This window comes from Condylura cristata, unplaced genomic scaffold (assembly GCF_000260355.1).
Source record: "Condylura cristata isolate star-nosed mole 26May11 unplaced genomic scaffold, ConCri1.0 scaffold00027, whole genome shotgun sequence".
NCBI lineage: Eukaryota > Metazoa > Chordata > Mammalia > Eulipotyphla > Talpidae > Condylura > Condylura cristata.
The window spans coordinates 27,851,318-27,875,943 of record NW_004567128.1 but is presented as its reverse complement, the minus strand read 5'-3'; the positions used below and the strand labels follow the sequence as shown (position 1 = coordinate 27,875,943).

The 24,626-nt window shown below is 42.0% G+C and overlaps 2 protein-coding genes across 2 annotated transcripts in view; one reads left to right on the top strand and one right to left on the bottom strand.

The window, feature by feature from the left end:
• Window positions 1-7,966, bottom strand: part of ZNF182 (zinc finger protein 182) — a 33,284-nt gene extending 25,318 nt beyond the window's left edge. Inside the window, exons 1-3 of the mRNA XM_012730259.1 lie at window positions 7,935-7,966; window positions 7,618-7,777; window positions 6,705-6,764 (exon numbers count right to left, since the gene is read on the bottom strand). Of these exons, the coding sequence (XP_012585713.1) occupies window positions 6,705-6,719 (15 nt within the window). The 5' untranslated portion in view covers window positions 6,720-6,764; window positions 7,618-7,777; window positions 7,935-7,966. The remainder of the gene's footprint in view (window positions 1-6,704; window positions 6,765-7,617; window positions 7,778-7,934) is intronic.
• A 4,171-nt stretch (window positions 7,967-12,137) lies between these two features.
• LOC101628644 (sperm acrosome-associated protein 5-like) lies at window positions 12,138-14,859 on the top strand. Its single transcript, XM_004690128.1, has 4 exons — window positions 12,138-12,282; window positions 12,693-12,851; window positions 14,579-14,657; window positions 14,760-14,859. The coding sequence occupies exons 1-4, from the start codon at window positions 12,138-12,140 to the stop codon at window positions 14,857-14,859; spliced, it is 483 nt and encodes a 160-aa protein (XP_004690185.1).
• Window positions 14,860-24,626: the final 9,767 nt, after the last annotated feature.

Sequence of the window (24,626 nt, the reverse complement as noted above, 5' to 3'; positions counted from 1 at the left end):
ATATATATAAGATTTGTGTACTGGAAATTTACAAAATGTTGAGGAAATAAATCTAAGAAGATCTAAATAAATGGAGCTATACACTGTGTTTATCCTTGGAATCTACAACATAATAAAGATGTTAATTTCCCCCCAAACTGGTCTATAGACTTAATTAAAGTCCTATCAAAATTCTAACAAAACAATGTACAAATATGTAAATAAGTGTTCTAAATTTTAATTTAAAGATTAAGGGAAAAAATAAGGCTAGTCAAATGATCTTGAAGAAGTAGAATAAAGTGGGAGAAAGTACCCTTGATTTGAAGACTTAGTATAAAGCTATAATGAAAACTGGCAACGGGTTAGATACTGTTTTAGTCAACTCAATTCTGTCACCCTCTCTCCAGGGATAGCCTCAGATTCCCCAGGTAAAGGGCTCAGTAACCCCAAGAGTGCCCTTCACATGAGACACTGATTGCAATCCAGGCTGTTACTGATGCTTCTGACTGACTGCTCACGGATTGGAGCTTTGCACAAGCCCCTCTGCAGACTTCAAGTGAGTCACCAGCGCAGGTTATCTGCGACTAGCTACACAGCCTCCCAACACACCATTCTCAGATTTGATTAATTTGCTAGAGCAGATCACGGAACTTGGGAAACCTATTTACTCATTAGATCACTGTTTTGTTTTGTTTTTTAAAAAAATAAAGAATATAACTGAGGGACAGTGAGATGAAGAAAGGCATGGGGCAATGTATGGGGGAAAGGCACAAAGCTTCAGGGAAGTTCTCTGAGGTTCACCCTTTTAGGCTTTTATAGAACAGATGCCTCATCTGGCAGAACACGCTGGGGGTTGACCACCCAAGCTACAAAGGGGCGCCTGGGGTACTGAGAAATTCTCAGGAGGAACTTTGCTAACACACAGATTCAACTCTGACCCTGGGGCAGTGGTAGCTCTGTAGGTACAGACCTGAATGGGGACACTGGGGTGTCCAGGACCTACATGGAAAGCTCTCTCGTTCCCCTCCCAGAATAAAAGCAAAATGTTGCCAGGCAAGGTTCCACAGCAGGCCCAATAGCTGAGCGCTCTTATGAAATAACTCGCGAAACCCTGGGGAAAAGCAAAAGGGCAAAGATCTTGCAGCCCTGAATGAGTGGCATCGCAGTGATGGGGACAAGGCGGCTATGGCCACCGCTTCCATCCACAGTGACAAGCTCCACAGGCCACACTCGGCAGCTACGCCCCCGAGAAGCCTAATAACTTAGCCTGGGCGTGAGCACTGTAGTCCAGACCAGCTGCCCCCTCCAGGAGACTCAAGCTTCACAGATCAGGAGTCAGGGAAGAGAAAAAGCAGGGAGGTGGGGTGGGATGTTAAGACAATTAAAACCCTGGACACAGTTTGCTGTGGAAAGAGAGGAGAGGAGACCAACTTCACTCCTCAAATTGAGTTCAAGGACCTAAATTCCAGACTCCCTGCCTGCCCCCACCTCATGCCAAGGTAAACAAAGAAGAGAAACAAATAAAACTAAAACCCCAGTAGTCTAACCACACATACACAAAAAAAGCAAATAAGGTAATACTCATGCCTAGGAAGCAAGGGATATCTGAACACAAGATGGAAAAGCAAATAAGAACAGAAAGAAAACAGAAATGCAGTACCGATCAGACAAAAACTTCACCACCATATTTAATATGTTAAATGAGATACTGGAAGGTCAGTCAAAAGCAGTAGGCAGGTGAAAACTCTTAGAAAGGATATCTAAGGATAACGAGTTTTTCACCAAAGAGAATGAAAATATCCAAAGACCATAAAAAGAGACTGAATGAAAAGGCAGACAACTTTACGACATACTGTGAAGAGAACTAAACTCAAATCAACAATCCACCCAATTAGAAAGAGAGAGAACAAAATAAAGGAAAAATGAGGAAACTCCACAAGAAATATCAGCCTCCATCAGAAGAAACTTAAGGACAACTGACTTCCCAAGTGAGAAGAGCAGAGACCCTAGTTCAAAGAAATAATAACCAAGAATTTCCCAAACCTAAGGATTGAATTAAAAATGGATGTTCAGGAAGCAGAGAGAACAATCCAGTTTTTTCACTGTTATCTCTTTTTAATAATTTATATGAATTTTATATCATTGTTCATATGTGTACAATGTCTGCTTTCTCCTCTCAGGTGTAGCGCTGTGGGATCCCCACCACCAATTTACCCGAGCACCATCTCCAAAGCCCCCTGTGCTCTTCCCTCCCCTGTTTTGCTCCCTCTCCCTCTCCTTACCCTGCAAAATGTCTCTGATTTATAGTTACTTGTCAGTTTTGGTCTTTTATTTATTGTTATTTCCCCCCGATTCCTTATTTGGTTCCCCTACATTACTCCTGTAACTGAAACCATTAGAAATTTTTCTTTTTCCTTCTGGCTTATTTCACTGGCATAATCCCTTCTAGTTCCATCTATGTTGTTGAGAATGGCATAAATTTATCTATTTGATTGCTGAATGGTATTCCATTGAATAATACCCAAATTTTTAAATGCAGAAAGACCTACACCAAAACACAATATTGTTAAATTATCAAAGATAAAGAAAAATTTTATAGAAGGCAAGGAAGATGAAATTAATGTACAAAGACATCCAAACTAGACCTTCTTTGGATTTCACCCCAAGGCTTTCCAGGCAAGAAGAGAGTGATGTAAATGTTCACAATGCTAACAGACAAGAACTGTCAGTCAAAAGTATTCTATCCTGAAGGAACATACCTTAACAAAATAAAAGCCATATATGACTCACAGTCAGTATCAAAGCTGAGAGCCTTCCCTGTAAGGTCTGGAACAAAACAAGGATGTCCACTCTCACCACTGCTTTTCAATATAATATTAGAATTCCTAGTTAGAGCACTGAGACAAGAGAAAAACATACAAGTAATTTTAAATAGGGAAAAATGTAAAACTATCATCATTGGCATGTGATATGATATAAAAACTCTACAGAAAAACTAATCAAAATTACTGGTTTAGTAAAGTAGCAGGATTCAAAATCAACCACAAAAATTAGTAGCCTTCTACATGCAAACAATCAGTCTGACGAAGAAGAAATTAAAAAAAAAGCTATTCTATTTACAACTGTACCAAAAAAAGTTTAAATACCTGGGAATAAACCTAACAAAGGAGGTAAAAGACATATACAAAGAAAAGTATAAAACATTGTAAAAGAAATAGATGACACAAAGAAATGGAAAGACATACCTGTTCATAGACTAGAATGGCCATTCTACTGAAAGCAAATTTCAAATTCATTGTAATTCCAATAAAAATCTCCATGGCTTTCATGAAAGAAATGTAACAAGTATTGCTAAAATTCATATGGAATATCAAAAAACCACAAATAGCCAAAGCTCTCTTAAGTAAAAAGAAGGAAAACGGAGGTATCACACTCTAAGACTTCAAACTATACTGCAAAGCCAAATAATTAAAGCATTACACTACTAGACCGAAAACAGACACACAGAAAGACCAATGGAATCAAATTGAAAACCCAGAAATAAAGCCACATGTAGATGGGCAACTAATATATGACAAAGGAGCAAAGAATATGCAATGGCACAAGGACAGTCTATTTTATTATTATTTAAATTATATAAATAGTAACAATTATTATTATTATTTTATTCAATAAATGGTGCTGGGGAAATTGGTCCGTCACGTGTTGAGAATGAAAGCAGACTACTACTTCACACCATGCACAAAAACTGATTCAAAACATATAAAAGACTTGAATATAAGACCTGAAACCATAAAATGTGTAGAAGAAAACAGACAAAACACTCCATGACGTACATCATAAGCATCTTTAAAGACTCATCCCAGCAACAAAGAAGTGAAGGCAAAGATAAACAGCTGGGACTACATCAAACTAAAGTTTCTGTACACAAAAGAGACATTAACCAAAATAGACACCCTATGGATTGAGAGAAAATATTTGCACTGCATACAACTGATAAGGGACTGATTTCAAAGATCTACAAAGAGTCCACTTGACTCGACAAAGCAAACAATCCAGTCAAAAAATGGGCAGAAAAGCTAAAAGGACACGTTTTCAAAGAGGAAATGCAAATGGCTAATAGGTATATGAAAAAATGTTCAACATCTCTTATAATCAGGGAAATGCAAATCAAAACCACAGTGAGATGCCGCCTCTCACCAGTGAGAATGGGCCACATTAAAAAAAAATATATAACTACTGTTGGTGAGGATGTGTAGAAAAGAAACTCCCTTACACTGCTATGGGAATACAAGTGGTCTGACCACAATGGAAGGCTGCATGGGCTACCAAAAGTGGAGCTACTATGTGATCCAGCAATTCTCCTAAGAATCTACCCAAACGTTACAAAAGCATTAATTCGAAAGGAAACCTGAATTCCTATGTTCACTGCAGCATTATTTATAATAGCTAAGATATGAAAACAAACTAAATGCCCAAAGCAGATAGATGACTGGATCAGAAAGATGTGGCATATATACATAATGGAATATTACTCAGTGATCAAAAAAAATAAACTCATGCCATTCACAATAACCTAGATGGAGCTGAAAGGGATTATACTTAGTGAAATAAGTCAGAAGGAAAAAGAAAAATATCTGTTATTTTCACTTATAGGAGAAACATAGGGAAACCATGCAAGGAATCAGGAAAAGATAAAACAAACAGGTAAACTATAAATCAGAGACATTCATCAGGGGAGGGGGAGGGAAAGGGAGCAAAACTGGAGAGAAGAGCACAAGAGTCTTTGGTGACGGTTCATGAGTGTCTTGGTGGTGGGAATTTTATGCGGATTACACCTGAGAGAAGTCAAACATTGTACAAAAATGAACAATGATGTAAAAGAACATATAAATAAAATTTATATATAAATAAAAACTGTTAACTATTTGGAACATTCAAAAAAAAAAACAAAACAGCAAAAGCCCAGTACAAGATGACTTCTCTAGTGATTTCTACCAACTTTCAAGGAAGACCTAATACCTATCCTCAAACTCTTCAAAAATAAAAAACTCTGACATAGGAAAACTTCCCAATCTATTCCATGAGGCCAACACTATCCTGACTCTAAGACCAAACAAAGACAGTACAAAAAAGGAAACTGTAGACAATATCTCTGATGAACCCAGATGCAAAAACCCTCAAGAAAATCCCAGCAATATCCTCAGCAAAAGTCTAAATAAAGTAACATACTATGAGAATTATCCACCACAATCAAGCAGGCTTCATCCCACCGATGCAAGGCTGGTTCCACAAATGCAAAGCAGTCAAAGTCATTCACCAGATTAACAAAAAGGAAGATAAAAACCACATGATCACTTGAGGCTGCTGGAAAAGTATGCAACTAGATTCAATAGCCATTATGCAAAAAAAAAAAAAAACAACAAAACACTAAATAAAGTGAGTAAACAGAATTTATCTAAACATTATAAAAGCCAGAGGGAAAGTGGGGAGGGGAGGGAATGGGCTTGGGGAGGTAAACAGGGGTACTGGCATTGGTGGTTTGGAGAGGGTAAGTGCAACATGCACATATGTAAGCAAAACTATAGCCCCCAAATTAAAAACAAAAACTAATCCCACAAGGTCACATACTATGCTTTGATTTATATCACATCCTTCAAATGACAAAATTCTAGAAATGGAGAAGAGGTTAGTAACTTCCAGGGGTCTAGGATTGGGATAAGGGGCAGTGGATTGACTTTAACAGGGCAACATAAGGGATGGAACTATGTCTTAACCATAGTTTTGCAAGATGTTATCACTGGGGGAAACTTGGTGAAGGGTACATGGGATTTCTATATTATTCTTACAATTGCATGTCAATCAATTATCTAAAAAGAAAGTTTAATTTTAAAAAGTTATATACTGCACGATTCCACATCCACCACATCCCTGAAAAGACAAACTATAGTGACACAGAAGTGATCTGTAGTCACCTGAGGTTATAGGTAGGGGAGGCAGGACTATAAAGAGAGAGCCTGAGGCAGTTTTTTAGGGTGATAAAACCATTACCAATCCTGCAGATTCATATACCAATCTGTACATGTGTTAACATAAACAGAATTGACAACAAAGTAAATTTTACTGTATACTAACTTAAAAAACAAGATTTTAAAGTGAAAAGGAAAACAACAACAACAACACAGCTGTCTACAGATGAGACTCAAAAGCCCAAATAAGAAAATTGCTACAGGAAATTATTTGAAACACAACCAAGTTCCATTACAAAAATGCATTTTTATACTGTCTTCAGTCCACTGAGGGACACTACAGGAAATATCTGCAGGAAACCAAGGACTGCAAATGTCACAGGGACTGCATATGTCACCAGGTTGTGGTTAAAGCCAAACCTACCATCCACAAGAAAACCCAGCAAAGAAATGTCTTAGACAATGGCGGGAAACCTTCACTTCCCTGATGATGTGGTGCGCTCTCTCCGGATCAGTAAAGTGAGTCAGGTTACAGGTTACATTTCCCTCTGGCTGCCAAAGGCTCAAGGAGATACCTGCCGCTCAGCATTAGTATATTAGTATGTGCTACACCCACGTTCACATTCTAATCTGATTTTGATCTGCCTTGTCTTTTCCCCTGATCCAAATGTTTATTAATCCTCTCCCATATTATGGAAAAGATTTCTACATGGCTCATCATATACAGTAAGAGTAAGGAACAAATAACATACTTACTTGGGGTTCAGCCATTTTCTGCTCTTCTTGGCAAAAGGGGGGATAGGTGTGAAGATTGAGCTGAAGAGTGGAGAAGAGTAGAGCACATGAGAGACTGCCATTAGGTTTGGGGTGCACAGAATTATCTGCCTAGAAATCCCCTCAAACTAGCTGGGCTACCTCAAAGTCTGGGCAACCATGTGTTTTTAACAACCACCTGTGTATTCTTGGTTGTTTTCCTCATGTGAACATCTAACAAAAGGACTTTTAGTATATGTACTTGTGTGTTGACCCAAAAATTGTATTTCTAGATATCTTCCTTAATGAAATTTATCATGATTTCTCTGCGTCTTTACCTCAGCATTGATTTAACAGTGCCAAAGTTAAGCAATCTTAAATGACCCATCATATAGTATTAATAAGGAAATGCAAGGGATGAGATGCTATGTCGCTATGAAAAATAGTGAAGGGAACTAATCAGTTTACTTTTTGGTACATGTATCTTAAGTACTAAATGTTAAAAAATGTTAAGCTAATCACAGTAAACTTCTGAATGAAAAAATGGTAGGTTATAAAACTACGGGAACCCATTTTAAAACTATATGTGTTTGAAAATGCATACCACTATACATCGTAAACATGTACGGATGGACATTTAAATGTAGGGGGATAACATTAGTTCTTTTTGATTTTCTTCTCCTGTTTTTTAATTAATCTACAATTCAAATACAGTACTTATTTGTTAAGAGCCAAAAAACACACCAAAAAATGCTTTAAAATTATTTCCTATGACTTTTTCAGTCGATCGGCTTAGGGGACCCTCCACTCGGCTCCCCAAAGCAGCACCCGGCCCCGCCCACCCTTCACAAGTCCCCAGCTCGCAGGAGGCTCCAGGTAAGTTGAGTCCGCTCAGATGCCTCTTCCTTCAGCTCACCTCGCAGAGGTCCTTTGGAGCAGGAGTCAGATGGAAGGCTTCGGGTGCAGTTCACAGCAGGCCCTTCCTTACCTTGGGGCTGGGGTAGAGGGAAGGGACTGAGGGGCGGGGAGGGCACGCCTTGAGAGGTGCGTATTAACCGTTAGCGCAGGTCACTGTGCTAGAAAAGGTGTAAAAGCCAAAGTTTAATAATCGCCCCATTCAATCCAGACTAGCCCCGTAAGACCTCTCTCGGCTCCCCCATCACTCCGCAACCCTCCCGTCAATGACTCCCCCAAGCCTCCCTTCACCCCTAGAATTCGCGCCCTCCACCTCACTCTTCCACAATTCTCAGCTAGCGGTTGAGAAGACCGTTACCAGAACAGGCCCCCAGAAGCACTTCCGCTTGGGAAGCCGTTGAGCGCTGCGGCGCCTGGTGTGCGCACGCTCAGCGTGAGCTTTGAGGCTGCGTCCGCCAATAATTAACATGGGGCCCACCCTCCCGCCCGCCCGAAGCAAGGGACCCGACACAGCGCAGGAGCAGACCCGGTGACGTCACTGCTCCCAGGCGATGACCGCGCCCACTGCCTTCTGCAGGTCGTGGGCGCCGGTGTTAGGCAGGTGTTCACTTTGTTTTTCCGAGGCGGTCGTTCTTAAGACTCCAAACCCAATTCCTACGGCGGGTAGCGGAAGTGTCCATTGAAGGGAAATTCTAGTAGTCAGGAATTTGGTGCCTTGCACTAGGATAGTGGCATCGGGTTTGCAGGTGTAGTTGAACTGGTAGGCGGGGTGCGTGGCGGTATTGACCTGAGTGCACAAAAGCAAGAAACAGGGATAGATCATTAGCTCCATCCAGTGGCTAGGGCTGAGAGTTGACAGTCCAGCGGTTGAAGAAAGGTACACAGACAAACTGAAGAATAAAACAGCGGTACAGGATAGAGACACACAGAGAGACGCACCCTGGCATGAATGGGATTTGTTTAAGTGACTGACAGGTGCCTTTCTTTGGATGAGTAAGGACGATCTCCTTTCGTCGGAGGTGACAATTATGCAGACTAAAAGAAGCTGGGTACGCAAATATCTGAGGCAGTATTTCAGTGGAGTGTACAGCTGCTGCAGGGACCTTGAAGTGGGACCCAGTTTGGTGTGTTGGGGGAACAGAGAGAGTGTCAGTATATTGGGAGTATAGGAAGCATGGGAAAGGGAGTGTGACTGGGAGCTAGATGCTGTAGGGTCCCTTCTGCCTGGGACAGAGCTATATTTCATTGTGACATAATAGGAAACCATAAGAAGGATCGGATTTTAAAAAGAAGTCTGGGCCCCTCCCTGGTGGTGCAGCGGGTTAAAGCACACCACTGCAAGCTGGCTGCAGCCACTTCAGTGTGAGTTTGATCCCCCACCCCAGAGGTGACCCACATGGTGCGGCAGACCTCTCCTGACCCGCCTGCTACTCCCCTCAGCAGTGAACTTAGTCAATATGCCTTTCCTGCTCCCCACTCTGTCTCTGGTGAATCCTCTCACTGCCCCTGCACCTCTGGCCTATACCCCAGTTCTGTATGCATAAATAAATAAATCTTTTTCTTTTTTAAGTCTGAAACAGGCCCTCCCTGGTGGTGCAGTGGGTTAAAGCACTGCAGTAAGAATCTTAAGCCACTGCCGCATGGGTTCGATTCCCGCCTGCCCCGGAGGTGACCATATGGCGTGGCAGACCTCTCCTGACCCGCCCGCTGCTCCCCTCAGCAGTGTACTTCGTCGATCTGCCTGTTCTGCTCCCCACTCTGTCTCTGGTGAAGCCTCTAAAGATTTATTTATTTGTGCATACAGCACTGGGGTGCAGGCCAGAGGCTCAGGGGCAGTGAGAGGCTTCACCAGAGACAGAGTGGGGAGCAGAACAGGCAGATCAACGCAGTACACTGCTGAGCGGAGCAGCAGGCGGGTCAGGAGAGGTCTGCCGCGCCATGTGGTCACCTCCGGGACAGGCGGGAATCGAACTCATGCAGAAGCAGCTTTAGATTCTCAGTGCTGTGCTTTAACCCACTGCGCCACCAGGGAGGGCCACAAATAAATAAATCTTTAAAAAAAAAAAGTCTGAAACAACTTAGCGTTATACAGTAATGTTAAAAATATAAAATGCACACCTATTTTATTTATTATGTGTCTTGCACCACGGGCACACACATACACACTCACAGGGGTGGGGAGAGAGCCCTTAAAGGTTGGCTAGTGTTGGAATGCAGAGATTGCCAGCTTCAGAAAGGTTCATGAGCCAGGGATATGGCCTGGCAGAAACTGCCCCAGGTTTCACAGTGCACATCCACAAGCTACGTGAGGCCTGCTTTTCTAGAGTCTGAGGAGCTTGGACCCTCATTCTGTCCTGAGCATTCTCTACCATCAGTCCCTACAGATGCAACTTCTCATACAGCAGCCTAAGCAGCAGGTCGCTATGTGAAGGAATGTGGAAATCTGACAACTGATCTCACCACATAGCCTGCACAATGTGACAGTCACACCCAAAGACAATGAATAAGCCACCCCACCTTACTTGTGAGTCATCATCACAGTTGCTAATCTTAAAATACATTTTACCAAAAATATGAAAAAGGTTGTCAACTGTGAGTAGTCAATTTGGACCGTGAGGTAGCAAGTGAGTATGGCCAAGCCAAAGCATGGTCTCTGTTGATCTTGGAGCTGCCTCATTAACCTTGAATTACCTGCCTCCAAGAGCGGAATCCCTTCCCATCCTCTTGAAGTCCCCATATTTGTGGGGGTGTTGGTGTGTGCAGACAATCTATCAATGTTTTGTGTCTTGGCCAATGTGTCAATAAATGGCAGACACCAGATAGGGCTGGTAGGGTGAGCCACAATGACGGACAAATTGGGAATAAGTGGGGGCAGGAGAGATGAGAGACAAAGGATGAGGGAAGGGGGAGAATGAACCGTAGAGTGAGGTGAATGTGGATAACGTGGGTCTAGAGGGAGGAATGGGGTGCACGAGGGACAGAATCAGAGGGAATGGAGATGACGAGTGGTATAGTGAATATGTGATGGTGACACAGATGGCAGCTGTGTGTGAGGATACTGTGAGGGAGCGACAGTGGCTAGAGGTGAAAGAGGGGAAGACTGCGATCAGACAGGGGCTTTCAGGTCAGAGTTTGCTCCCAGAATATGCCCTGGTGTGAATCAGCTTGGGTGAATGAGCAGAAGCTGGTGTGTGAGTGGATGTGGCAGGTTGAGAGGGAGTGAGCAGAAGGTGGGTAAATGTAGGTGTTGTGAGGCTAAGAGTAGGGGATGGAGGTCACAAGACCCAGGGTGAGCAGGGTGAGGAAAATGAGGCCCATGTGAGCAAAACGTGGTGAACTGATAGTGGGTGATCACTGATAGGTGGCATAGGGGCTACATCAGGAGTGAGTTTCAGTGAAGGAGGTAGGGAGAGCAGAGGAAGAGAGAGTGGAGGCGCTCAAGTGGAATGTATGACTTAAACCAGGCCTGGGGAGCATTGTGGGCAGAGTTCTGGAATTGGGACGAGTGGGGGCAGCCTTTGAGAGAAAAGAAGAAATGGGCAGAAAGAGAATGAGGGTGAAAATGAGGCCCCAAATTAATGAACAGTGCTGGAGGGTGGGTCAAGGAGAGTGGAGGGCGCCATGGACAGTGGTTGGAAGTAGAGATGAAAGTGACAAATGATGAACTATTGTAAAAGATTTCCTTAGCTTTCCCTACCATTCTTTTTTTTTAAGTTTATTTTTTAAGAATTATTTACTTGTTTATGCATAAAGAACCAGGGTAGAGGCCAGAGGTGAGGGGCGGTGAGAGGATTCACCAGACACAGAGTGGGGAGCAGAACAGGCAGATTGACGAGGTACACTGCTGAGGGGAGCAGTGGGGGAGACCGGAGAGGTCTGCTGTGCCATGTGGATAATCTCCGGGACCAGGGATCGAACTCGCACTGAAGCAGCTGCAGCCAGCTTACAATGCTGCATCCTAATCCATTGCACCACCAGGGAGGGCCCCTACCTCCCATTCTTTTAAACACATCTTTATTTTGGCACTTCTGTTTTATGTTTCCAAATGCTTTCTATTTTTCCTATGTTTGTTGTTTTCTCATTCTGTCTTTCTTCTCGTATTGTGTATTCTCACCCAGCAGAGTGGGGGGAATGGAGGGAACCAAGCAGTAGACATGACTGTGAGAGGAGAGTGGAACAGTGGTGAGGAAGGGGCAAGTCTGAGGCCCAGCACCTGAGTCCTGTCTGTCCATTGTGTGTCCCTATAGCCCTTCTCTCCCCGCATCTTTCTCATGTCTCTGAGCTTCTCCCTGGTTTTGTTTATTACCATCTCTCTGTGTGTCAGTATCTTTCTTTTTGCTTGTGCAAACATCTCTAGCAGATCTGGCAATGGGACAGATCGTAAAGTCACGTCTGTGTTCTAGAATCTTTCACTTATATCTTTGCTCATAGAGTCCAGAGTTCCAGAATGCTCTTGATTTTGAACACTGTGGGGTAAAGTCTGGAGTAAGGTGCCATCTTACAGAGCTTGTGGGCATCATAATGCAGACTTGGGACATTGCAGTGGTCATCCTAGCCATAGTGATGGCTACCACTGTGGATACCAAGATCTATGAACGCTGTGAACTGGCATCAAGGCTGCAGAAGGCAGGACTCAACAACTTCAAGGGCTACAGCGTCGGAGACTGTGAGACTCCAATACCCCAAGTACCACCCACATCCCGAGCTTCCACCACACTCAGAACCCGGCTCCATGTCATTTATCACCTCCACAGTCAGGAAATGATCCTCACAGCCATCTCCTGACTGATCATGGTGACTGGTTTAACTCTACTGTCATCATCACCATCTTTGGCCTCACAACCATCACCCTCATTGCTCCCACCAACACCATCACTATCATCAACAAATAGCACCTCTTATTTTCATGAATATCATCACCACCACCACCACTACCATCAGTGATATCACGAACATCAACACTACTATCAGACCAAGATCATCGCCCCCACAACTGAGGTGCCAGTCATCCCTGCCCCTCCCCTCCCCTAATCCCAAACACCTTACCTATCTGCTTCTTTCTCCTCCCTGTTGAAGGGCTATGCATGGCACACTACGAGAGTGGCTTTGACACCTCCTTCGTGGACCACAATCCTGATGGTAGCAGTGAATATGGCATTTTCCAGCTGAATTCTGCTTGGTGGTGTGATAATGGCATTACACCCACCCAGAACCTCTGTCACATGGAGTGTCGAGGTAAGGCAGCAACTCCAGCCATCCTGAAGCCCTGCCTGGCCCCACTCCCCAAAACACAGTGGGCAAGGTCTAAGCTATAAACTCCAGTAACAAGTAGAAAGATAATAGGGAAAGGAGCAGAGTTCCCGGCTGGTAGAAACTCCATCCTGTAGCCTTACCCGGGTTGTGCTGAGAAGTTGGCTAGGTCAGGAGGACTCAGAGCTCCCAAACCTTACCCAGAATGGAGGGTGGTTTTATGGGACTCAGCAAACAGGAAACTTAACTCCATATGGAATGGAGGAGAGATTATCCTGACTTAGGGTTGAGGTTGTTCAAGTTCTGAAGCAAGCCACAGAAGTCTGGTTGTAGAAACAGAAACAAGGTACCGCAGAAAGACAAGAATTTGAGTGGTAGTGTTGAGGACAAACTTGAATAGCAGTAAAAGTTGTTCAGTGTTGGTCAAAATGATGAGCAAGGTTGTATAAGACAGGCCAAAATGGATACTCGGGTTCTTTGGGGGCAGCTCAAATGGAGATGGAGGTTTCCCACTTCCTGCCGCAAAGACAAAAGAGGTCACCCAGGATTGGTCAGTTTAAATGTTGGAGTGAATAAGCCAGAAAGAAAAAGAAAATTCTGTATGTTTTCACTCACAGCAGGAGTGTAAGGGATCAGGGGAAAAAGAAAAAAGAGAGAGAGGGAGAGAGAGAAGCAAATACAATAAAGTAAAAATGAGAACAACAAACAACTATAAACCAGAGACATGGTATGGGGTGGAAAGGGAGTGGGATCAAAACTGGGATGGGAAGAGGGCACAGGACTATGGCGATGACACACGGGTGAATTGGTGGTGGGAAGCCCATGGGCTACACCTGAGGTGGATAAATGTACAAAATGAAGAATGATGTAAAATAAATAAATAAATAAACAACAATTTTAAAATAATAATAAATTTATTTTAAAAATAAATAAAGGTTGGAATTGTCTGAGACTGGCCACTATAAAGGTTGAAATTGTCTAGCAGGTGGTAACATGAATGTTGAGGTTTTTCAAGAGTAGTTAGAAAGTAAAAGTTGTTTAGTTTAAGCCATTATGGAAGGTTTTGTGTTTTTGTTTTTGTTTTTTTTTACATTTTCAAAGGACAGGTTTATTAGGAAAAGGAGACAGAGGCACCTGCATAGTCACAGGTGGGTAAGAGAGCTGCTAAGACAATATGGAGATTGAAATAGTCCAGGGTTAGCTAAAATGGAAGTTGAGATCCTGGAGCAGTCACCATGTATGGTGAAGTTATTTACAACCATTCAAAAGGCTACTTGGGGTTGTCCAGGACTGGTCATTGTGGTAGTGATCATTAACTAGTTAAAATGACAGTTAAGGTCAGTCATCCTGGTCCATCTATGACAGTTGAGATAATCTGGAACCAGACACCTTAGTAGCTGAAGTTGGACTAGCCAACATGGAGATTGAGGTCATTAGTAACCAATCAAAATGGGAATTGAGTTTATCTAGGCCTTGATAACATAGTATCTGAAGTCACGGAGACCGCCTGACTTGCAGGTGAGCAGCTTCCTTATCAGCCATCTTGGCAGGTGAGGTGATTTATAATCAGCTTACAAATTAATCAAGGGTCAATCAAAAATCAACCAATGTAGTGGTTGAAGTTGTTCAGACTCCAAGGAATCTAGAGTCCCAGGACCTCCATATACTGTCCCCCTGTCCCCAAGGTGACCATACTCCTCTCTTCTCCCCAGACCTGCTCAATCGCCATATTCTGGATGACATCTTGTGTGCCAAGCAGGTGGTGTCCTCACAGATTGGAATGATGGCCTGGTAAGTTCAAGGAGTTGGCTTCTTGGACCCTGGGCATCTGGGATGGGGGTGCTGACACCCCATCAACCTACCTACTTCATCCTCTCTCCTTTCATTTCCCAGGGATTCTTGGACCCGACACTGTTCTGGCCATGATTTATCTGAATGGCTTAAGGGCTGTAAATTGCATTTGAAAATAGAAACAAGTGACACTTCTTCGTGACTCACATTCCCAGAGATTGAGGTCACATTTTCCGTTCTTCTTCTCTCTTTTGTGGATTTTATAAAAGGAAGGAATGGTATCTATAAACAATGCAAGCAGCCTCTGATGCATGACTCTTCATTTTGCCAGTGCCCCATTCACTCAATTCTTCTGTGCATTATTGAAAGTTCTAATTAGGGGACACCAGATCACTTGGGGGTGTAAGGGATGAAGGATAGTGTGATTAAGAGCATAGTTCTCCTGGGTTTAAATACCATATCTACCACTTCCTTGTTGTGTTGCCTTGGTACAGTCTACAATTAAAGCAGACACAGTCTCTTCAGGGGAAAAGGCAATGGGTTTCAACTTACACAGGCATCTCAGTGGGAATTTGAAGTTTAAAATAATCACATTCTCCCACATCCTCCTACATATTACTATTTTAACCCTGTGTCCCCCACTCCTTTTTTCACAAATAGTTTCAAATGGCAGACTGGAAATTTAGGCCAGGAATGGATGCACAGAAATCCGTTCCTTTTACAGAATTCCTAGGTTTCAGTCTGTGTCTTCAGCAGAGAATTTAGGAATTTGAATTTACCATGCTTTCTCCTTGTTCTGGCTAGCGCACTGGCACTCTCCCTCATGAGGAAGCAATCCCTCATTTGCATTCTTTGGTTGGGGATGGATATTCCACTAACCAAAGCCTTGTTTCCAGCATTCACTTCATCCAAGGTAAGCAGAGATGATCCTAAAAGCAGCTGTCACTGCATGCAAGCGTATAAGTCCCCTCCTTAATACTTACTGCCCCTTCTCCGCCTTCATCCCCAATCAGCCTAAATATCAAATCTCGCATCTTCCCGAGGGCCCATAAAGGGTGCCATCTTTCTGGGTAGCAATTGCTGAATATGACAATTATTCATCAAACATCAGAAATACAACAATATATATCAATTATTTCTCAATTTTACTGGGGGGGGGACACACTGAAATAAATTCTGGTGGATTTAATTTATTTCTGGACTGCATGATCAACTTCAGAAATGGGAAAGGCTCACACAAAAAATGCAGCCAAAATCCTGACTGTAGAACAGGCTGGAGCAGTAATGCTGGCATTAATGATTGCTACTTCTGGAAACTGGATTTAATGCCCTAACTTTTTTTTTTTACATAGTTCTGATTAATATGAATCATTTCTAATAAAATTTAGAATAGCTATAGTATATTTATTATCACTGCCTCTTTATTGGTTGTCTTTGCATCTGTAATTTTATATCATTTGAGGAAAAGAAACTCTCCTACACTGCTGGTGGGAATGCAAATTGGCCCAACCACTATGGAAAGCTGTGTGGAGGTTTCTCAAACTACTAAAAATGGAGCTTTCATATAATCCAGCAATTCTACTCCTAAGTGTCTACCCTAAAGACACAAAAAAACATTAATTCAAAAGGACAGCTGCACCCCTATGTTTATTTCAGCACTAGTTATAAATGGTAAACTTTGGAAACAACCCAAATGCCCAAAAGTACATGACTGGATGAAGAAGAGGTGGTATATATACACAGTGGAATATTACCCAGCAATCAAAAAGGACAAACTCATGCCATTCAAGCAACATGGATGGAGCTGGAAGGGATTATGCTCAGTGAAATAAGCCAGAAAGAAAAAGAAAAATATTGGATGGTTTCTCTTATAGGAGGAATGTAGGGGAACCAAATAAGGGGTCAGGAAATAAAAGTAACTATAATAAAGTAAAAATCAAAAGCAACAGGCATTTATAGATTAGAGACATTCTGTAGGAGAGGAGGAGGGACAAGGATTGGGATGGGGTGGGAAGAGCACAGGGGACTATGGTGATGGTGCATGATTGAATTGGTGGTGGGAATTTCATGGGGATTATACATTGCACAAATATGAAAAATTATGTAATATATATGAAATTTCATATCACTTGGTAAGCTCTTTTTTCTAAAGATTGTACTAATTCCCCACTATGAGTGATGACAAAACAGCTGTTCTCAGTAATAGATTTTATTAACCTCTATGACAGTTTGGCTTTAAATCTGAACTATTACCTTTATGTCATTTCTATGGAACTATGCTGATTAAAATTAATTACACTGGGTTTTCTGATATCAGTGCCCAGATTTATAGTGAGGTTTGGCTTCCAGCAGAAGGTTTTCATATCTTCCAGACTTCAAAAGATTGCACAGCCTTGAACAACCTCTGAGGTAAACAGTCACTCATCATCTACTCAAGCTAATGCACAGAGACCACTTTTTTCCTCAGGATCTTGACCCTTGCTTTCCTTCTGCCTGGAATGGTCTTCATCCTCAATATGACTGGTGCTGCATTTTGTGGTTTAAGTTCAAATGTCATGTCCTCAGAAAGGCCTTCCTTGACCACCTTAGCTAAAGCATGATTTCCCACCTCACCATTTTCTTTTTATTTAACTTTTCTGTAAACAATTTTCTTTTTTCAGGGTTTCCTTTCAATTATATTTTTCCATTGTTAACTGAGGTAACATTGGGGTTTCCTCACCAAGTATTACCACCACAGTTTATCCGCCACCAACTCACCCATACCCCCCACCACAGACAATCTTTAGTTCTTTCATAAAGTTTCTCCTCTGAGTTCTTTAATCTATGATCAGATTTTTTTAAAAAAAGATTTATTAATTTATGCCTATACCCCTATGGGGTATAGGCCAGAGGTCCAGGGGCAGTGAGAGGATTCACCAGAGACAGAGTGGGGAGCAGAACAGACAAATCAACAAAGTACATTGCTGAGGGAAGAAAGCAGTGGGTGGGTCAGGAGAGGTCTGCCGCACCATGTGGGTCACCTCCGGGGCTGGGGATTGAACTTGCACTTGAAGTGGCTGTGATTAGCTTGCAGTGCTGCACTTTAACCCATTGCACCACCTGGGAGGGCCCTCCATGATCAGTTTTAACCTTTGACAGGTTTTTTCCAGATTCAGGACAAGTCATATTGAAAGTATTTTCCATATTCAAATAACTGTTTCTGTATAAGTTCTTTGATGTGCAATGAAATATGATTTCTGGGAGAAACTTTTCTCACATGCATTACACTCATAAAGTATTTTCCCTGGGAGAGTCCTGACGCATGAGATATGATTTCTGGAAGAAAGTTTTACTACATTCATTGCATTTATAGGGCTCCTCAAGTTTTTCTTCTGTATGAGCTCTCTGGTGGAACATGAAATAAGAGTTCTGGAAGAACATTCTCCCTTATATGGTACATCTATCATTTTTTTCTCCTGAATGAATTATTTGATGAGCACTGAGACTCAGCTTAGGGAAAAGGCTCTTATGCAGTGTGATCAAATATAAGTTGTCTTTGCCATATGAGTTATTGGATGTCTGTGTAGTGTTGATTTCTCTCTAAAGGATTTGCCAAGTTCATTATATTCATATGGTTCCTTTGTGTGTGTTCTCAGAAGTACACTGAGGAGTGCCTTTTGATTGAAGGTATTTCTGCATTTTGAACATTTGTAGGTTTTTTCTCCTGCATGAGTGATATTATAAACAATAAGGAATGAAAGCTTGTTGAGGGTTTTTCTACACAAGAAATTCACATGTTTTCTCTCCAGCTTGTGTGATATGCTAAACAGGTATGATTCTGATATTTCCCACATGAGTTGTGAGGTTTCATTCTGTTATTTTTCTCACAGCTGCCATGAATTAATCATTCCCCATATCCATTTTGTTCATATTTCTGAGCTGCAAACCTTCTATCATGATGCAGAAAATATAAGTTATCTTTAAAACTGCTTTCATGTGTCTTCCACATAGGGTGTCTATAATGAAGAAATCACCCTTGTTTTCTGAGGAAATCTATTACATTCATAGCCTCTCAGTCACATTTTTCTTGTTAATGAATGCAGCTTGCCTCATGCATCTATTTCGGTATTCCTGTTACATCCCAGCTGGTCATCAGCTTGCCAGGCTTCTGGAAAGAAGTCGTGCCATATGACTACTCCTTTGTCAGAAGCCAACCTCTCATAGGGTGGACTTTTATTTTCTTTTAAGTCGAGTGATAACAATCAGAACGAGATTCAGAGTACGCATCTCTCCTATATGCTAAACTTGAGGGGAAAACACCAATATTGTTGTACTGGACATTGAAATAGGAAAGTAACCGTAACCATAAGTGATTTTGATTATTTAAGAAAAATACCTTAAAATGGAAGAGAGGAGATGAAAATAGTTTAGGGAGCCACGGGTAAGAAAAAAGGGAATTGAAAAGCAACAGATCCAGGATTTGGAGGGAGGAGACTCAAAAAGAATGGAAACCTTCTGGATTATGTTAAGTGAAATAAGTCAGAAGGAGAAAGATAAATATCCGATGGTGTCACTTATATGTGGAGTATAAAGAAATGGAACAATGTATTACACAAAGACAAACTTTAAAACCAACCCTTGAAAGCTGATTATAGGTCTAAGGAATCCAGAGGGGGAAGAGAAGGGAGGAGAGTTGAGAGTGGGGAGGGGAGAGCCCAGTGGGCTGTGATGGAGGACTATGGGTGCTTTGGAGTTGGGAGAGTTGTGGTAACCACACCTGAGGGGAGACACCCTATATTGCCAAAACATTAACGAAGACATAAAACAATGTTACCTCATTAATTTTAAAATATTAATGAAAAATAAAAGAATGGAAGTCTTCCAAGAAAGCTGAAAAATAACTGAGGTAACCAAGAAAATAAGTAGAAAGAAGAGGCCAGACTGAGGTTTAATTCCTCACCATCTCATTGCATGATTACCTTGAGACAGTAACTCATGAAACTAAAAGTTTGGAGTTAGCATAAAATGTTAACCTCTTTTAGGAAGTCATTCCTGAGCTTCAAAGGTGCTCAGCCCTCACTGACCCACAGGTGTCTTACACTCATCATCTCCCATCTGTTCTCTTCCTATTTACCTGTACAACTTATTTGAGGGTTTCTTTCTGCATGATCCAAACTCCTCTCTTCTCAAAAGAGGCAATCACATCTGGTTTGGTAACAAGAGACCCTATAATAGGAAATGATACAAGACTTGGGCACATCTGTGTGGGCCTCATGGCCGTCAAGTAATTCAGAAGGTACATTTTAATGAGTATAAATGTTACAGAGGTTGAAAATGCAAACACTGAGCTTAGTCTAAGAGGGATTTAAAAAAAAAACCTTTTCTACCGGTTACCTGGGGTCAAAGTAGTGAAGCATTTCAGAGATGGAAAGTTATTTTATTGAGTAGCCTGTAAAATACTCAAGAAAACCATCCTTGCCCACAGATTCCAAATGACTGTATTTTCTAGCATCACTGCCCTGTATGGGGTAATGTGTGCAAAGTCCACTGATGATTCTACTCCTTTTGGGGTGAAGTCCACAGCCCACATCCTTGAGTGACACATATCCCTGTCATTGCATACTTCCGTTCAATCAATTTGAAAGAAATAAAGTAGTATTTTTAAGTAAAAGGTGAGTATTCTTCTGAGAGAAGCTACTGTTTAATGATTTCAAAGCCAGCTTTCTCCAAGATATTTGAAATACCTGTATCTACCAAAGGACTTTTATATTAGACATCATAAAGAATTCCTATGCATCAATAAATTATAGATGATATGCTAGAAATACTAGAAACATATTTGAACACACTTCACGAAAGATGATATCCAAGTGGGCAATAAACATGAAAAAGTGTTCAAGATCATTGGTCATCAGGGAATTGCAAATTTAAATCATGATGTGATACCATTGTATACCAAAATCCAAATGTTGGCAAGGTATGTGGCATCATAGGAACTATCACATTTGGTGAAATCAAATGGTGTGGCCACTTTTCATCTGAATCTACTAAAGCTGGGCATACCTCGCACCTAGGGCTTGGCAATCCCACACATAGGCCTACATCCAAAGGAAATACACACATGTGTTCACCAAGACATGTACAAGAATATTCCTAGAAATTTTATTTGTAATAACCCAAATAGGAACATACATCAGACGTAGAATGGATAAGCAATTTGGATGTATTTATAACAGAGAAAAAAACACAGTAATGGAAAAGAAACGAACTACTGGTAATATAAAATAATAAGGATGGATCTCAAGAGCATTATGATGGATGTAAGAAGCCAGACCCCAAAGACTACTAATGTTTGAGGTTATCTGTATGGCACTGGAAACAGGCAAACATGCCCTAAGATGATAGCAATCAGAAAGTGGTCACTGCAGGCCAGGGGATAGTGATTGAAGGTTTCTGAGTGACTTGTCATTTCTTGCTTTTTGATTCAGGTACAGGTTACACAGGTGTTTCCAATTTGTACAAAGTCATGAAACTGTATACAGTATACACTTTTCTCTGTATATTTCAATAAAATGTCTACCTTAAAAGATTTTAGCCTATGCAAAAGATCCCTTAAAGATTTAGAGAATAATCAAAGATTTAAAAACCTGCAGACAAAAAGAGCAATGCATGTAAAAGAACACTTCACAAAAGAAATGGAAAATGGAAAAAAATGAAGATACCCTCACTGATAATTAAACACAATGAATGAGCTATTTTCAATGATCAAATAATAAGAATTAAAAACATGACAAAAGGCTAGCAAGTCTATTTTTATTCATCATCAGAGGGAGTGTACAGTAGTGACAGTAACTTCCTCAGCCAACTGCTTTCTGGTCCTTTATCCCACCACCTGCATCATCAGGGAATACATCTGCTCCACAGCAAGTGTCCTTCCTTCCTTCCCGAAGCCAGAGGTGCTGGTGGCCAGGAGCAATGATGAGCGTGATGTTGTTCCATAACCACAACCATTGCAGCTGGCAAAACAGCAAAGATGGCCAAGCAATACTCCATTATCAAGGAAACAGATGTCTCTACAATAGGTACTATTCCATGAAGTGCAGAAATACTTTGAAAGTTTGGAAGAGAGGGGATTTCTGGAGGAATTTGAAGACATGGTGGTTAGGGTGAACCTTTTGTGCAAAGGCCAGTGATGGCTGAATTACGCACATGTTGGGGGGAGGGAGTTCATGGGAGCTGGTATGTACAAATTTCGAACTAGAGACTAGAGGTTCCCTCCTTCCACCGCCCCATAGGGTGATAGCACTGCAGAGATGTGGATGGGCGTGGGAGGTGTGTGCTGAGACAGTACTGTCCTCCCTGGGAACTGATACCAGGGAGAAGGGTGTGGGGAGAACCAGGAATAACACATTCCTTTAGGAGATGAAGGGAAAAGGAAGGACAGGGGGCGGGCAGTCTCCTCAATAAGATAAGACAAAGGAAATGGGAAAAGCACAGGGCAGGGCAGTCCCTTGGACAGTTGCTATCAGGCTAGCAGTGGTGAAGGCATCATTGATACTGTCCCCCATGGGTGATAATGGGGGGTGGTAGACTGAATGTCCTCCCCACCCCAAATCCTAATCACCTGTGCGATGTTATTTGGGGGTGGGGTCTTTGGGGGTAATTAGGGTTGTTTGAGGTCACAACGGTGGGACCTAAGTCTAATGGGATTAGTGCCCTTCTAAACAGAGACCCCACACCCAGGCTGTACCCAGATCATGCAGGGCTTTGTGGCCATACTATGGGTTCAGGTCTTTATCCTAATAGTAATGAGAAACTTTTAAGTGTTTAATACTAAAGCAGCACAATTACATATATTGTGGGCAGAAAGGATAAATTATGAAAAAGTATTTCTAAATCTATTAAACAACATGTTTCTTTTTATGTCAATAAAAGAAGAAGAGGCACTGGAGAGCTTGCAAGGTCATATGAGGGCACAGTGTCTCTGCCCGCCAGCACAGTAAATTTTAGCTGGTGTCTTGATCCAAATTTCTAAGACTCCAGAATTGTGAGAAATAAATGTATTTTTCACACAGATAAGGTATTTTGTATGGCAGCCTCAGCTGACTAATATAGGTAATGTTGCAGCTCTACCTTTCCTGACCACAGAGGCGGGGTGGGGGTTTCTTAACCAACACCGCTTTCCAGAGGCACAGAACGCACTCAGCTACAAAAGTTCAACTCTCAGTCACCCCCATTCATATCCACTGAACCCTTCATGGTCCCCAGGCCTTTCTACTTTTCAAAGGCTCACATTGTCCCCTCACTGTGTCCCAATTCCCCCACTCAGTCACACCGCTTATCTATCCTGATTGCCACTGTTCACACATGCTATACCCCACACCACGCCTTTTTCACTGTGGTAGAAGACACATAACATGAAATGTACCATTTAGTTCTTTTAAAATGTACAATTCAGGCCCTCTCTGGTGGCGCAGCGGGTTAACGCACAGCACAAAGAAGCTTGGGCCACTTCAGCATGAGTTCGATCCCAGTCTGCCCCGGAGGTGACCATATGTCGTGGCAGACCTCTCCTGACCCGCCTGCTGCTCCCCTCAGCAGTGTACTTTGTCGATCTGCCTGTTCTGCTCCCCACTCTGTCCCTGGTGAATCCTCTCACCCTCCGCATCTCTGGCCTGTACCCCAGTTCTGTATGAAAAAATAAATAAAATCTTTATGAACAATGTACAATTCAGTGCCACTTAGTGCATTCACAATATAGGACAATTGTGAGCAGGCCTGAAGCCAATATAATGACAGACCCCTCCCCTTTAGAAGCCACTGTAGTACTTTCCTCAGGGCCATGATGATGGGTTGCTTAGTGTTTGAGGAAATATTTTTGTTCCTTCTGAAGATGCTGATAATATCAGTGCCTGACAACACCCAAAGGTCATTTTAATCCATAACACAGAAGAGAGGAACTAGTCCAGAAATGCATCAATGGTCTTGTGACTGACAACCTTGAGACTGCCTGGTGTCTCTCTCCCCACAGGCCCCGGACTCGAGAACGAAGAAACTGTTGCCACTCTTGCATGTTCCCACCTGCCTTTCTTTTCTATATAATCTCCCTTCACTTGCAACTCTGAGAGGCTACCTTCTTTGCATACTTACTCTCTGTCCTCCCAATGTGGTGCCAAAATGCCTCCTTTGTGTAAATAACTTTGTGAATCAGAGTCTGATTTTCTGAGTTCAAGCAATGCACCCCAGTTAGGTAGGTAACACATCCAATACCACAGTTGAGTTCCAGAACATCTTCATGATCCCAAAAGGAAATTCCCTACCCATTAAGCAGCATCCCCTAGTTCCTGCTCAGATTTGCCTTCTAATAAAATTTAACTCCAGACAAGACATAAACTTCCAAAATTTCATGACATCACCCTAGCACAGAAAGTCTTGCCACCCAAATCCCCAGTCCATGACCCATCCATGAAATTATCAAATCTGCATCATGAACAGGGAATGGCTAATGTATTTACATAATGCACTGACTCCTAAATTGAAAATATTTCGGCCATCAACTGATAACAGATGCTGTAAGTATTTTGCCTCATTTTCACAAGTTGCAATTTGTCTAGTGAGACCGTAAGCCCCTGTGAAACAAAGAATTGCAACAGACAAAGTACCGATTCTTCCTTGTTCCTTAGTTTCTGAGGCTACCAGTAAATCATCTACATATTGACTAACTTTAGATCCTTTGAGTAGAACAAATTTCTCTAAATTTTCCTGTGAATGACTAGAAAAAGAGAGTCCCAACATCCTTGATGAATCCTTTCCCAAAAACAAGGCCTTTTTTTTTTTTTAAGATTTATTTATTTATGTATTCATACAGAACTGGGGTACAGGCCAGAGATGCAGAGGGTGAGAGGATTCACCAGGGACAGAGTGGGGAGCAGAGCAGGCAGATCAACGAAGTACACTGCTGAGGGGAGCAGCGGGCAGGTCAGGAGAGGT

Bases quoted from the DNA above. Each gene is read 5' to 3' on its own strand.
- LOC101628644 (XM_004690128.1), top strand. From the start codon at position 12,138: ATGCAGACTTGGGACATTGCAGTGGTCATCCTAGCCATAGTGATGGCT. The intron at 12,283-12,692 runs GTGAGACTCCAA...TCCCTGTTGAAG, and splicing joins GGGCTACAGCGTCGGAGACT to GGCTATGCATGGCACACTAC. The intron at 14,658-14,759 runs GTAAGTTCAAGG...TTCATTTCCCAG, and splicing joins CAGATTGGAATGATGGCCTG to GGATTCTTGGACCCGACACT.